The sequence below is a fragment of the Giraffa tippelskirchi genome, chromosome 11, assembly GCF_054371585.1.
Source record: "Giraffa tippelskirchi isolate mGirTip1 chromosome 11, T2T-mGirTip1v1.2.pri, whole genome shotgun sequence".
NCBI classification, from domain to species: domain Eukaryota; kingdom Metazoa; phylum Chordata; class Mammalia; order Artiodactyla; family Giraffidae; genus Giraffa; species Giraffa tippelskirchi.
This window is the reverse complement of record NC_137285.1, coordinates 93,302,269-93,317,610: the sequence shown is the minus strand read 5'-3', so window position 1 is coordinate 93,317,610 and position 15,342 is coordinate 93,302,269. Positions and strand designations below refer to the sequence as shown.

At 40.8% G+C, this 15,342-nt stretch overlaps 1 protein-coding gene across 2 annotated transcripts in view; it reads right to left on the bottom strand.

Moving 5' to 3' along the window:
- The window catches only part of RAB39A (RAB39A, member RAS oncogene family), a 33,063-nt gene extending 18,666 nt beyond the window's left edge, over positions 1-14,397 (bottom strand). Inside the window, exon 1 of one of the 2 annotated variants that reach the window (XM_081545339.1) lies at positions 14,006-14,397. In XM_081545339.1, coding sequence (XP_081401465.1) covers positions 14,006-14,232 — 227 coding nt within the window. In that variant the 5' untranslated portion in view covers positions 14,233-14,397. The remainder of the gene's footprint in view (positions 1-14,005) is intronic. The other variant, XM_081545340.1, reaches the window with a different exon arrangement.
- Positions 14,398-15,342: the final 945 nt, after the last annotated feature.

Genomic DNA, 15,342 nt, shown 5'->3' with positions numbered 1-15,342 from the left:
TTTCCTATTTTCTAAGTCTTTGTTCTTTTGTCCTATTTTTTGAGAGACTTCCCCAACTTTATATTAAGTGTTTTATTTTTTCTATTATGTTTCCAAAAGCTCTTTTTTTTCCTCAGAATATTTTTTTGAAAAAACAATATCTATTCTTCTTTTATGATTTCATTATTTTCCTATTTTCCCTCGGAGAGGGTTTTTTTTGGGGGGGGAGGGGATGTACTTCTTAAACATTCCCTTCTCCCTTATTAAATTTGTTTTTCTGGTTGCTTTTGGCTTCAGTTTATTTCAGTCTCTAGATTTCATAATATTTTGGATTTCCTAATATTTCTTGTAATCTTTCATTGAGATTAAAAGCCTAACTCATAGGATGATCAGGATGGATTATTTAGTTGAGGAATTGCTAATGTTGGTATCTTAAGTCTTTCTTCTTGGCCTGGTCAAATTCTTCTGAAATGATTTCACCAATATTCTGTTTGAAGGGTGAAGGTATGATTGCCAGCATTCTGGAAGCTAAGACAGGGAAGAAGACTAGATAGTCTTAGCATACATGTACACACTCACTTAAAGTCCTTACTTTTAATAAGGGATCCCTGATCATTTCAGCAAGAGATTCTATGTTTAACTCTTTTTCAAAGAATAAATTTCTAGTTTTTTGCCAGTGTGCGGAAAGAGGAAGTCAACTGTTACATGGAATGATGGAGGGGATGTGAGGACCCAATCTTTCTTAAACAAATTGACAATCAATGATCCTTATTTTAGCATCCCTAATTCAGGAGTATCTTGTGTCACCATTTCCTGGGTCTTTAGAGGACTCAATGATATATACTGGTTTGGCTTTTCACTTTTCCCACCCCCTAGCTTAGAAGCTAATTTTCTTTAAATTGCTAATTCATGTACCATTCCTCCATCTGCTTCCTTACTTCAAATTTTTTTTTGCTGTTGTCTTGTTACCTGTTCTTGCTAGGATCTATGGTTAAAAAACAAAACTACTGTCACTTTAGTGAGGTTTCAGGAAAAAAAAAGCTAAAAAAGGCATAGGTATTCAATCTGCTGTCATTATTGGAAGCCACTTCTTCCAGTTTATTGTTATTGCTTCCTATTGTTATTTCTCTTACTACTGACATGTCCTTCATGTCCCAGCAGCAAGGACCACATTCTTTCAGATACATCCTCTGAAACAAGCCCTCACCCTACACACAGAAGACAATTTCTCGCTTTGTTCTGCCACCAGAACTTATTTTAGTACTTACCAGCTTTTATTTCAATTATTTATTATCTTTCTTTGCTATGAGCCTGTGAGAAAGATCTCTAGTTGTCCCCCAGGGTCTATTCTCCCTGTCTTCTTTTAGTAATAGAACTCCATGAGTTTTTGCTTGCACATAGCAACTCATATAGAAACTATATATTTCCCCAGTTTTCTTACAGTTAGTTTTGGCATATCACTAAGTTTGGGTCAATGGAACATGATAAATTACATGTGCAGTCTGAGGTTCATTTGCTTAAAGGAACCGTCTGCCCTAGGCTGTTTCTTTCTCCTTCTTGCTTGTTAGGAATGGCAATAACTGGAAAACCCTGGAAACTGATGCTGAGGCATAGTCACCTAGATAGTCCAAAACTGCTCAGGCTGGACTATTAACACAGGGGAGAGAGAAACAAAATTCTGTATCATTTAAAGTACCATATTTGGCCAGTTTCTGGACTGCAATATAGTCTGTACTCTATCCAGTATAGAGACAGCATGGACCTTGAACATGAGACTATATCTTATTTATTTTTACATCTATTTTTGTATCTAGTGCCTCGTACCCAGTTACTTAAATAAATGCATAGATTTCCACAGGTAAATCATGATCCTGATGTATTTCAGTTCTCTCAAAAAAAATAGAAAGCTAGTTCATAGTACTTTTGAAATTTTAGGACACCATAGCCAGTATTTGCTTGTAGCTTTGCTTAATACCCAGTATCTTTCCTTGTTTATCAAGGCAAAAAACTTCATATAAATTCTTCTGTTGCAGTGGGTTGGGTTCATTCCTGTTACTAAGTGTGGCAGTACAGTCACTGAGTACTGCATGCTGATTGTCATTGCAGCCACAAGTGTTTGCTGTCAGTTGTCAGTACCACTTCTATTGTGTAAAGCTATTTCTCCTTTTGTTTCTGAATATAGCAGAAAAATAATGGCTTGAGGAGACACAGTAATTAACGTGGATCTACAGAGATGGGAGTGGGGCGGGGTTGTACACAAACAAACTATTTTTCAAGGTAGAAACTACACGGAGGTGAGGTGAAAGTCACTCACTCGTGTCCGACTCTTTGTGACCCATGGGCTACCCAGCCCACGGACTTCTCCAGGAGAGAATACTGGAGTGGGGGGCCTTTCCCTTCTCCAGGGGATCTTCTCAACCCAGGGATGGAACCGGGGTCTCCGGCATTGCAGGCGGATTCTTTACCAACTCAGTTCTCCAGGAAGCCTAAAAGTGAAAGTGAAAGTCGCTCAGCCGTGTGTGACTCTTTGCCACCCCATGGACTATACAGTCCACGGAATTTTCTTGGATTTTATTTTCAATTCAACTCTCAGTAATTTACCTTGCCTCCAATAGTTCTCTCCTACACAATTAGTTATATCTTCTCTTCTACTTCTAATTCTCTTTTCAGAGTCTAATCTCTAGTCCTATCAAATATGTCTTAAATTTCTTCTTATATTTGCTTCACTAACTTTTGATTTCCTACTCCCATAACCTTTCTGTAGCCCTTAAAACAAGTGAGGGAACCTTTTAATTTTGAAAGGGAGACCTGAAGAAGTCATCTAGCAGCACCAGCCAAAGAGAGAGGGCTTCCCTGGTGGCTCAGCGTTAAAGAATTCGCCTGTCAATTCAAGAGACATAGGATCAATCCCTGACCCAGGAAGATCCCACATGCCATGGAACAACTAAGCCCATGTGCCACAAGTACTGAGCCTGTGCTCTAGAGCTTGGGAGCTGCAACTACTGAGCCCAGGTGCCTCAACTACTGAAGTCTGCGCACCCAAGACCCTGTGCTCTGCAACAAGAGAATCCACTGCAGTGAGAAGCCTGTGCACCACAACTAGAGAGTAGCCACTGCTGATTGCAATTAGAGAAAAACCTGTGCAGCAACAAAGACCTTGCACAGTCAAAACTAAAATAATAAATAATTTTAAAAAAGAGACAATGAATCAAATGAGAGAAGAAACCATGAGAGGTTCTCAAATATATCCTAAAATTTAAGGAATTGCCTACACTTTTTCTTTGAAGTGTTCTAATCTCTCTATTGATTCTCAAAATCAGTTCAGTTCAGTTCAGTCAATCAGTCGTGTCTGACTCTTTACAACCCCATGGACTGCAGCACGCCAGGCCTCCCTGTCCATCACCAATTCCCTGGAGTTTACTTAAACTCATGTCCATCATGTGAGTTATGCCATCCAACCATCTCATCCTCTGTTGTTCCCTTCTCCTCCTGCCTTCAATCTTTCTCAGCATCAGGGTCTTTTCCAATGAGTCAGTTCTTCCCATCAGATGGCCAAAGTATTGGAACTTCAGCTTCAGCATCAGTCCTTACAATGAATATTCAGGACTGATTTCCTTTAGGATGGACTGGTTGGATCTCCTTGCAGTCCAAGGGATTCTCAAGAGTCTTCTCCAACACCACAGTTCGAAAGCATCAATTCTTTGGCAGTCAGCTTTCTTTATGGTCCAACTCTCACATCTATACATGACTACTGGAAAAACCATAGCTTTGACTAGACGGACCTTTGCCGGCAAAGTAATGTCTCTGCTTTTTAATATGCTGTCTAGGTTGGTCATAGTTTTTCTTCCAAGGAGCAAACATCTTTTAATTTCATGGCTGCAGTCACCATCTGCAGTGATTTTGGAGCCCAAGAAAATAAAGTCTGTCACTGTTTCCGTTTTTTCCCCATCTATTTGCCATGAATTGATGGGACCAGATGCCATGATCGTAGTTTTCTGAATGTTGAGTTTTAAGACAACTTTTTCACTCTTCTCTTTCATTTTCATGAAGAGGCTCTTTAGTTCTTCACTTTCTGCCATAACGGTGGTGTCATCTGCATAGCTGAGGTCATTGATATTTCTCCCGGCAATCTTGATTCCAGCTTATGCTTCATCCAGGCTGGCATTTCTCATGATATAACTCTGCATGTAAGTTAAATAAGCAGGGTGACAATATACAGCCTTGATGTACTCCTTTCCCGATTTGGAACCAGTCTGTTGTTCCATGTCCAGTTCTAACTGTTGCTTCTTGACCTGCATACAGATTTCTCAGGAGGCAGGTAAAGTGGTCTGGTATTCCCATCGCTTGAAGAATTTTCCACAGTTTGTTGTAATCCACACAGTCAAACACTTTAGTGTAGTCAATGAAACAGAAGTAGATGTGTTTCTGGAATTCTCTTGCTTTTTCAATGATCCAGTGGATGTTGGCAATTTGATCTCTTGTTCCCTCGCCTTTTCTAAATCCAGCTTGAACATCTGGAAGTTCTTGGTTCATGTACTGTTGAAACCTGGCTTGGGAGAATTGAGCATTACTTTGCTAACATGTGAAATGAGCACAATTGTGCGGTAGTTTGAACATTCTTTGGCATTGCCTTTCTTTGGGATTGGAATGAAAACTGACCTCTTCCGGTCCTGTGGCCACTGCTGAGTTTTCCAGATTTGCTGGTGTATTGAGTGCAGCACTTTCACAGCATCATCTTAGGATTTGAAATAGTGCAACTGGAATTCCATCACCTCCACTAGCTTTGTTTGTAGTGATGCTTCCTAAGGCCCATTTGACTTCACATTCCAGGATGTCTGGCTCTAGGTGAGTGATCACACCATTGTAGTTATCTGGGTCATGAAGATCTTTTTTGTATAGTTCTTCTGTGTATTCTTGCCACCTCTTCTTAATATCTTCTGCTTCTGTTAGGTCCGTACCATTTCTGTCTTTTATTGTGCTCATCTTTGCATGAAATGTTCCCTTGGTGTCTCTGATTTTCTTGAGGAGATCGCTACTCTTTCCCATTTTATGTAATGGGACTCTGGGTTGGGAAACACCATGTATGTCTTGGGTGTTTACAAAGTATATTAGAATATTAATATTATAATAAAAGCTCTGAGAAATCTTGCAAACCCCCAGCATTTCTAAAAGTATTTGATCAAGGAAACTTTTACTCAAATTATACCTATTACTTTGAAAAATGCTACTCTGAAGAAAAATGATAAGCAATGCCTAGAATTTGAGAATCTTTTTTAATGTCTTCTCTTATAGCCAAGAAGTTCATAATATCTAACTCCCATTTGCAGTATTCTCTCTTGACCTCTCCTCAGAGAAGAGGCTTCAGTTCGGGCCACACATTATTCTTTTGTGTTTCTGAGGCAGGAATCTGTTATTAAGGCTGTCCTTTAGCCTTATCTGTTTCACGCCATATCACACTAAGTCCTACAAAACAGAAATACACTTGGAAAGGCTGAAGAATCAGATGAAAAACCACTTTAATGATAATTTAATGATAAGATAATTTAGACAGAGATTCTCACCAATTACACAAAAAGTAGGGGAAGAAATAGGCATACACATGCATGCTAAATACCTTCAGTTGTGTGCAACTCTTTGTGACCCTAGACATTGTAGCCCACCAGACTCCTCTGTCCATGGAAATATCTCCAGGTAAGAATACTGGAGTGGGTAGCCATTCCCTTCTCTAGGGGATTTTTCCCAACCCAAATATTGAACCCAGGTCTATCTGTACTGCAGGGAGATTCTTTATGGTCTGGGCCACCATGGAAGGATAATATTTTGCCAAGAAAAGTCATTGATAACTTTCGGGGCCTGGCTTGCTAAAGACTTTTCTCAGGTGACTCTAATGCACTCATTATATGCGCTCAGTGAAGTGAAAATAAACCTAAGAGAAAAGTCTCTGTTACCTTACCAATTCTTTTGGCATTGTGACATTTTTGATGGTTTATTTTTATCCTAGATAGTGGTATGAGTGGATGGTCTTAAAGACTTACTACCAGTAAAAAAATAATTTTATTTAGCATGTTGTTCCTCAATTAAAAATGAATCATTACCATAGGAAGCAAATAGAAAAAACAAAATTCAGTACATTTTAAGAATGTTTTAAAGAACACTAAGATTTTAAGCCAAAATAAAATAATATGCCACCAAGCCATTGACAGTTACTCAGTCATGCTTATGTACAGAACTGCTGCTGCTGCTGCTAAGTCACTTCAGTCGTGTCCAACTCTGTGTGACCCCATAGATGGCAGCCCACCAGGCTCCCTTGTCCCTGGGATTCTCCAGGCAAGAACACTGGAGTGGGTTGCCATTTCCTTCTCCAATGCATGAAAGTGAAAAGTGAAAGTGAAGTCGCTCAGTCGTGTTCGACTCTTAGTGACCCCATGGACTGCAGCCTACCAGGCTCCTCTGTCCATGGGATTTTCCAGGCAAGAGTACTGGAGTGGGGTGCCACTGGCTTCTCTGGAGGTTATAGCTACATAGGCGAAATCAATTGATTCACTGAAGAAAAAGGAAATTAAGAAAACTAATCACAGGTTTTTGACATTAATGGCTAGCTTCTTAACTGTACTGACTATGCAATCACTCAAAATGGTCTGAATGTTCTGAATGGACAGCAAAAATAAATTTCAGCATATAAAAATACACTTGGCTGCAAGGGTCATCTTTCCACATTCTGCTACACTTGTTAGAAATGATGCTGGCTTCTTTTTACATACCATTTTACTCTGAAACATGAGAAAGTATACTTTTTGGGGTGACTGCTCACTTTTTTCTTCTGTGAATTTCTCTTTCCCAAAAAGTAGACTCCTACAGATTCATTTGCTTTGTATGACTCATAAAACATATCTTGATATTTGTATAATTCCTTTGTATTTTATGTGTATATTATCTTAATAAACCAACGCTAGGGGAGCTGACTCACTGGCCAATCAAAAATCAATGATATTTTTTCTTTTAAGAATTTGAATAAGAGGCTCAGAGACGAGACAGTCGGGAGCTGACAGCACTGAATAATGGAAATAGACTAGAGAGAAAATCCACAAATACATGTTAGAACACCTGTATGTTCACTGAGATTTTGCTTCTCATGAAATCGGTATCATTTATAATTTATCCCTTATATCTAATCTAATTTGGCTTCATTTCTGTTACTTACAACACAAATAATTTTAATCGAAACCTGCATTATCTGATCACTCAATACAAATAGAGCCCAGCTTTCTATTGTTTCTAATAACTTGGAACTACAGCAGACTGCAATGATTACAGCACTTAATTGCAGACAGTCTTTGTTCTGTTGCTGCTGTTGCTGCTAAGTTGCTTCAGTCGTGGCCAACTCTGTGCAGCCCCATAGACAGCAGCCCACCAGGCTCCGCCGTCCCTGGGATTCTCCAGGCAAGAATACTGGAGTGGGTTGCCATTTCCTTCTCCAGTGCACGAAAGGGAAAAGGGAAAGTGAATTTGCTCAGTCATGTCCGACTCTTAGCGACCCCATGGACTGCAGCCTACCAGGCTCCTCCGTCTATGGGATTTTCCAGGCAAGAGTACTGGAGTGGGGTGCCATTGCTTGTTACCTATGTAATTATGAGCCCACCAATCCCCTATCAGAAAATCTCTGCTGACGATCATGAACCACAGTAAAGAGGGTGGAGATCAAATAAAGATTCCTTAAAAAACAAAAACAGTACTTCCAGGGTGGTGCAGTGGTAAAGAATCTGCCTGCCAAGGCAGGGAACATGGGGCTGATCCCTGGTCCGGGAAGATTCCACATGCTGCAGAGCAACTAAGGTCATGCCGCCACAACTACTGAGCCCAGGCACCCTAGAGCCGGTGCACCCTACAGCCTGCATGCAGCAACTTCTGGGCTGGAGTGGTACAACTACTGAAGCGCACGCACCTAGAGCCTATGCTCCTGCAACAAGAGAAGCCAGCACAACGAGAAGCACGTGCTCTGCAATGAAGAGCAGCCCCCACTTGCTGCAATGAGAGAAAGGCGGCGCAGAGCAATGGAGACCAAGTGCAGCCAAACATAAATAATTAATTAACAACAAAAGAAAAACCTGTTTAGTTTAGGAATCTTCAATGATCTCTTAGGGAAAAAGAGAAAATGTTCATGATGCTTACTTTTAAAATTATGAACAGAAGACAAACCACTTTTAAATATTTACTTCATATGAATGTTTTGAAGTGACAAAGGAAAAAACAGAGACATAAGGGAGGGAGAGGGATAAATAAGGAGAACTAAGCTAAAAAGAAATGAGATCATAAAAGACACATTAAAATGAAATGAAAGAAGAGAAGGTGGAAGGAAACTATGAGTAGAAACTGACAGATGAAGAGGGTAAAGGAAAATTTAAAAATATGGAGTTTAAGGAAAGGTAAGACACCTAAGGAAGAGAAAGATACACAGGAGAAGAGGGGCTAGAGGAAAAGGTTAACTAATACCTGCAGGTTTTCCATTGCTCCAAACTTCAACAGTTTACTTGGTTCTGCTCAATGAATGTGACTAAAGCAATTCATCAAAGGAGTTTTCCCCAAATTATACTACTTAGAACACTACTAATCATAGATTTTCATATTTTAAGATTAGCCCCTCAACTAAATGATGAAATGCTAGTTTAATCAAAGGTAAACAGTTTTCTTTACTTAAGACTTCTTGGAGTCTTTGATATGAATTTTGTAAGAGAGAAATGGAGTACAAGGATTTTAAAACTTATTTGATAAGAGAACCCATCCTTTAAAAAGCATCACATGGTGTGAGTGTTCTGTAGAACACATTTTGAGAAGCACTGGACTAGGAGGACATTATTCTCCAAGCTTTACAACCGCTGGCTGTAACTGTAATGCCCAAAAGGCCACACAACATGAAATAAAAGGCCAAATCTGGCTCAAAGCTTCAGATTTTCTATCCCCACAGCTAATGTTGCTGTGTTTCATTTTATCTTCATATTGCCTTAAATGCTTTTCATGAGAAAAATTCAAAATTTATATTCTTACATTTGGTGCTTTCTGTATGTCTAGTCATATTTACAATTATTTATCCCTATTAATACTGTTAAACAATATTTTTGTTTCCTTTCCTGCTACCCGTCTTCCACTATGATGATTAAAAATAGAAGTGGTGATTGTTAGTTTCCACCCAGTGCCTACAATGCCAAATCCATCTTCCCTTTTCCCTGAGCACATGGTAGCTCTGCATAAGTGTGGCCTTATAACCTATGTCTCCTCAATGAAGTGAGAGCTGAAGTAATCTGCACCACACTGGCCTCACCTGCTTAAAAGAAATATTGCTTGATTTAGATCCTTTCTTTCCCCTCTCCCTGAACAGGCACACAGTGTGCCTACAACCCAGCTTTGTCCACAGAGATGATGATAATGTTCTAGGGATGGTAGGAAAGTAAGAGAGAAGGCATCTGAATGATGGTCCTGAATGACTGACCACTCACCTTGAGACTGTTACACAAGAGAGAAATAAACTATCGTTAATAAAGACACTGTAATATTAAGTATCCTTAATACAGCAATTTAACATTTATTCTGACTAAAACAGTGTTAATAATAAAAACTAACAATTGAGTATTATGCTACAATTTACAGATGCTCACATATTCATCATTTTTCTAAACTTTCTTCACTTTGATTTTATTCTTTTTTATTTTTTGTAACTAGTTACTGGCTACAAGCATATTAATATATGCTCTGAATTTTAAAAACTAAGGCTTTATCAATTATACTTCAATAAAGTTCGGTAAAAAAAAAAAGATGAAAAGTGAAAGTCGCTCAGTCATGTCTGACTCTTTGCAACCCCATGGACTATACAGTCTACGGAATTTTCCAGGCCAGAATACTGGAGTGGGTGGCCTTTCCCTTCTCCAGGGGATCTTCCCAACCCAGGGATCGAGCCCAGGTCTCCCGCATTGCAGGCAGATTCTTTACCAGCTGAACCACAAGGGAAGCCCCCCCTCCCCAAAAAAAGATAACTGAAGGCTATTTATGTCATAATCATCAGCTTACTATTTTGTTGTTCTGTAACATATGTGTTCATGCTTTTAAGCTATCTCCTGAACTATCTAAAACTGATTTGTTTTTGTTTATATCTGATCACCAATAAACCTCCAAACAGAATGTAATTGGAATGTTTCCCACAAATTCCTATGATTACAGTTAAACAATATGATTATAACTAATGACAGGACTATACATTCATGAACTATACAGTACCTTTCTATGAAACAAATGCGCTTACTCAAAACAAGTATCTGTATTTTCTTAGAGGAAGGTACAGAATGATTTAACAATAATTGTTTAATGCAATTTTATGGAGAAATGTTCTGCTAAATGAGAGAAAAGCAAGTATTTGGAGGCAGCTACTGGAATATATATGTATTTAGGAATACATCTTTGGTAGAGAGCCAAACAAAATATAGTATGACTCACTGTCAGTAAATGTTCCCTAAATGTCCTTGCATTATTATGAGTGTTACTGTCTGATTTAAATGTGTGTGTGTGTGCTCAGTCATGTCCGACTCCTTGTGACCCCATGGACTATAGCCCTCCAGTCTCCTGCGTCCATGAAATTTTCCAGGCAAGAATACTGGAGTGAGTTGCCATTTCTTACTCCAGGGGAATCTTCCCTACCCAGAGATCAAACACTTATCTCCTGCATTGGCAGGAGGATTCTTTACCACTGGGCCACCTGGGAAGCCAGTTTAAATAGTATATATAAAATAAATGTACATTCTTCTTAAAGGCAATAAAAAACAATGATGTATTTAGCAGAGAAGATCTTTAAAATCTAACAATTCAACCATCCCTTACAATTAGTTTAAGAGCTACTTTTATGGATTAAAGACCTTAATGTAAGACCAGAAACTATAAAACTCTTAGAAGAAAACAAAGGCAGAACATTCTCTGATGTAAATCACAACAACATCCTCTATGGCCCACCTCCCAGAGTAATGGAAATAAAAACAAAAATAAACAAATGGGACCTAGTTAAACTTAAAAGCTTTTGTACAAGGAAGGAAACTAAGCAAGGTGAAAAGGCAGCCTTCAGAATGGGAGAAAATAGCAACAAACAAAACAACTGACAAAGAATTAATCTCCAGAATATATAAGCAGCTCATGCAGCTCAATACCAGAAAAATGACCCAATCAAAAAGTGGGCCAAAGAACTAAATAGACATTTCTCCAAAGAAGACACACAGATGGCTACTAAAAACATGAAAAGATGCTCAACATCACTCATTATTAGAGAAATGCAAATCAAAACCACAATGAGGTATCATCTCACATAGGTCAGAATGGCTGCCATCAAAAAGTCTACAAACAATAAATGCTGGAGAGGGTATGGAGAAAAGGGAACTGTCTCACACTGTTGGTGGGAAAGCAAACTGGTACAGCCACTATGGAGAACAGTGTGGAGATTCCTTAAACAACTGGGACGAGAACTGCCTTAAATAACTGGGAATAGAACTGCCATACAACCCAGCAATCCCACTGCTGGGCATACACACTGAGGAAACCAAAACTGAAAGAGACACATGTACCTCAATGTTCATTGCAGCACTCTTTAAAATAAATAAGACATGGAAGCAACCTAGATGTCCATCAGCAGATGAATGGATAAGGAAGTTGTGGTACATATATACAATGGAATATTACTCAGATATAAAAAAAAGAATGCATCTGAGTTAGTTCTAATGAGGTGGATGAAACTGGAGCCTATTATACAGAATGAAGTAAGTCAGAAAGAGAAACACCAACAGAGTATATTAACATATATATATGGAATTTAGAAAGACGGTAATGATAATCCTATGTGCAGGGCAGAAAAAGAGACACAGATGTAAAGAACAGACTTTTACACTATGTGGGAGAAGGTGAGGGTGGGATGATTTGAGAGAATAGCACTGAAACATGTATGTTACCATATGTAAAACAGATGACCAGTGCAAGTTCGATGCATGAAACAGGGTACTCAAAGCCAGTGCTGTGGGACAACGCAGAAGGATGGGGTGGGGAGGGAAGTGGGAGGGGGGTTCAGGATGGGGGGACACATGTGCACCCATGGCTGATTCATGTCAATGTATGGCGAAAACCATCACAATACTGTAAAGTAATTATCCTCCAATTAAAAGAAATTAATTAATTTTTAAAAAAAATTTAAAAAGAGTTATTTTTAAGGAAAGCATTTTAGACTCAAGAAGATTTTACTACCTGTACTTCCTGTGGCTGTAATTATCAGTAGTTGCTAGAAGTTTAAGGTATAAAGTTAAGGTAGAGAAGTTAAGGTATAAAGAACATGTTTTTATTATATTCATTTTAGTGGCTCAGAGGGTAAGGAGTCTGCCTGCAATGCGGGAGAGCCGGGTTCGATCTCTGGGTTGGGAAGATCCCTGGAGAAAGAAATGGCAACCCACTCCAGTATTCTTGTCTGGAAAATCCCATGGATGGAGGAGCCTGGCAGGCTACAGTCCATGGGGTCGCAAAGAGTAGGACATGACTGAGCAACTTTACTTCACTTTAGAGGGTAGAACAAGAGCTATAGTAAATGCTTTTTACTGACCATGAAATATCTTAATGTTCATCTCTGATTGAGATCACAAGTGAATGAATTTGTTCTCAACCTTACAATGGTAAAACTGTAATGAATCTTAGAGATCATAATGACTCCATTTTACAGATGAGGAATTAGAGTTTGAAAAATTATTTTAAAGGAGGCTTTTTCTCTTTTTCTCAGAGAAGTAGGCTGATCTCACTCAGAATGGATGTTGGATGGGGTGAGGGGGAGCCATGTTTGGGAAGTATGGTTAATAAGTACTGATTTCAAAAGCAGAAGACTACAAAATGTTTGCTATAATGAGTTCCAGTTGATAACAGAACCTTTAGAAAGTCCCAAACACTACAATATATCAGATCCCTTACCCTCCTCTAAAAAAAAGTTCTCGAATCCTAAAAATTTAAAAATGTGCTTCATATCTGATTCCATCTTAAATATTTAGGAAATGCATACAATTTACATTTAGTTTTTATTTGGCAGTCACTTTTGTGAAATCCTTCAGGGTTTCAATGAGCATGTAGAATGAGACTATTTATTTGTATTCCTCCTCCACGTAGAAAGTATTTTCTGTTTTATTATCACCCTGGAACGTTAAGTACCTATTATAAATAAAATAAAGGAAAAGTTCCTAACAAATCTCAGTATGCACATCTCTTTTCTCCATCAAAGCACCACTGATGACAAACTTCTAAAGACAACTCAATCCTTAAGAAACAATAACAATCACACAAACAAAAACTCCTCAGCTGTGTCTGTGTCCTTGGTTGCTGTACAAGACACATTCTTACGGGTCCTCGCCCTGTATTTCTGATGACCACATTCGGTGCTGTGAGATGTTCAGACCATTACCGCATTCATCTCCGTCTGCACGGTGCCCAATGAGCTCATGCCGTAATCTGGGCTGGAGCACTGCTTGCTGTGAAGCTAAACGGATCAATCACGAATCTGGGAATCCTTCTATGCAGTTCTCCGCATAGATGGGAAGCTGCTCGGTCAGAGGAGGAAAAGCGGAGCTTGGAGAAGGGTGGCCAGGTCAGGGCGTGCGCAGCGAGGGACGCTGAGTTGGGGGAGAAAGCAGCGGGGGAGCCGAAGAGTTGGGGATAAAAATGCCAGCAGGGCCAGAGCGTTGGGTAAGAGGGGCGGGTGAGGGCAACCAGGGTTCAGGCGGGAAAGAAAAAACGCAAAGAGGGCGCAGGAAATGGGAGCCAAAGAAAGAAGTGAGAAATTGCGGAGGAGGAAGTCGTCCCTGGAAGAGGAGGGGCAAAGGGGAAGCGAGAATGGAGTGTTTGCACTTTCGAGAGGGAAGGGCCAGAGCTCCTCCCGACTCGGGCCGGTGCGGCCAACGCTTAGGGAGGGGGCCCCAGGCGGACGGAGGGGGCGGCGCGATCCCTGGGGGGGTCCCAGCGCCAGGGATCCTACCTGAACCGCTCCTGTCCCGCCGTGTCCCAGAGCTGCAGCTTTATCCTCTTGCCGGGCTCGATCTCCAGCAGGCGGGAGAAGAAGTCCACGCCGACGGTGGGATCGCAGGCTGGGGAGCGCAGCCCAGGAAAGCGGCCCTGAGTGAAGCGGTGCAGGAGGCACGACTTTCCCACGGTGGAGTCGCCGATGACGATGAGGCGGAACTGGTAGATCCAGATGGTCTCCATCGCTCACGTGCCCAGCGGACTCTAAGGCCGCCCCACCCTCCAACCCGCCGCCGGGCAAATAAAGCGGCGGGAACTGTCCGTTCAGCACCTCCCCAGCGCCCGCCAGCCGGCTTCCAGCATATTCCTGCGGCTGCGGCCGCCACTAGGTCCCCGCCCTCTCTGGAGGGAGAGGCGGGGCCCGGCCGGGGAAGGGGCGTGGCTTCAGGCCAGGGGGCGGGGCAGGGCCGTGAGGAGGAAGCGGCGGGGCGGGGGGCGCGGAATAGTCTAGCGGCTCGCGAACTCCCGCCCCCGACCTCTGTAAATCACTTTTCCCCAAAGCTCACTGGGCGCTTTGGGTGTGGTGAGAGGACGTGACAGCAGCAATGACCAATGAAAATGAAACAAGGTCTCGACTCTGGGAGGGTCGGCCAATGAAAAGTGAAAATCGTTTTCTTTTCCAGGCGTCAGGGAGGGCTCGTCAGATTCTGGCTCTGATTTTTGAAAATGTGGCTTCCACTTTCATCGGGTTTGACCAGCTCTGTGACCACTGTTGCTGAACCAGATTTCTTTTCGCGGCTTTCTGCTCTCTATCCTTGTTGACTGCCGTCTCCCAGGTGTTCTGAGGTGAAGGAGTTGAGAGCAAAGTTGAAATAAATTTGTAGAGCAAGTTCTGGATGCTTCAAGCAAAGGACTTTGGCCATTGCTCATGCCACCACCGTCTCTTCCTCACTGCTTTCATTACTACAGAAGAATGAGAAAAATGCCAGTCGCTTCCATCGTCTCTAGGGCCCTTCAGTTTGGGGAAGGAAGAAGGAAAGAAAATGAAGTGGTGAGATGTTCATAAAAGCTCCCATTCTTCTCAGTCTCTGTTCTACATGTCTTAAAAATCCCATAGTGGTCTCTACTTAGCTTGTTTCTGGTCAGGAATCTTAAGTAAACAAAGCACACCTGAATTCTGGCGAGATTCTCATGCCTTTCTTCAAACTGGTTAATAATGAATTCAAGATTTATCTTTTAAAAGTTAAGCAGTTTTAAAGTGTATTTTTGTTAAAATAGAATTTTTACAATTCCACTTTTTTCTTGCCCACATCGAAACTTATATATTTGTTTTTCAGCTTTACTTCTTTTCTT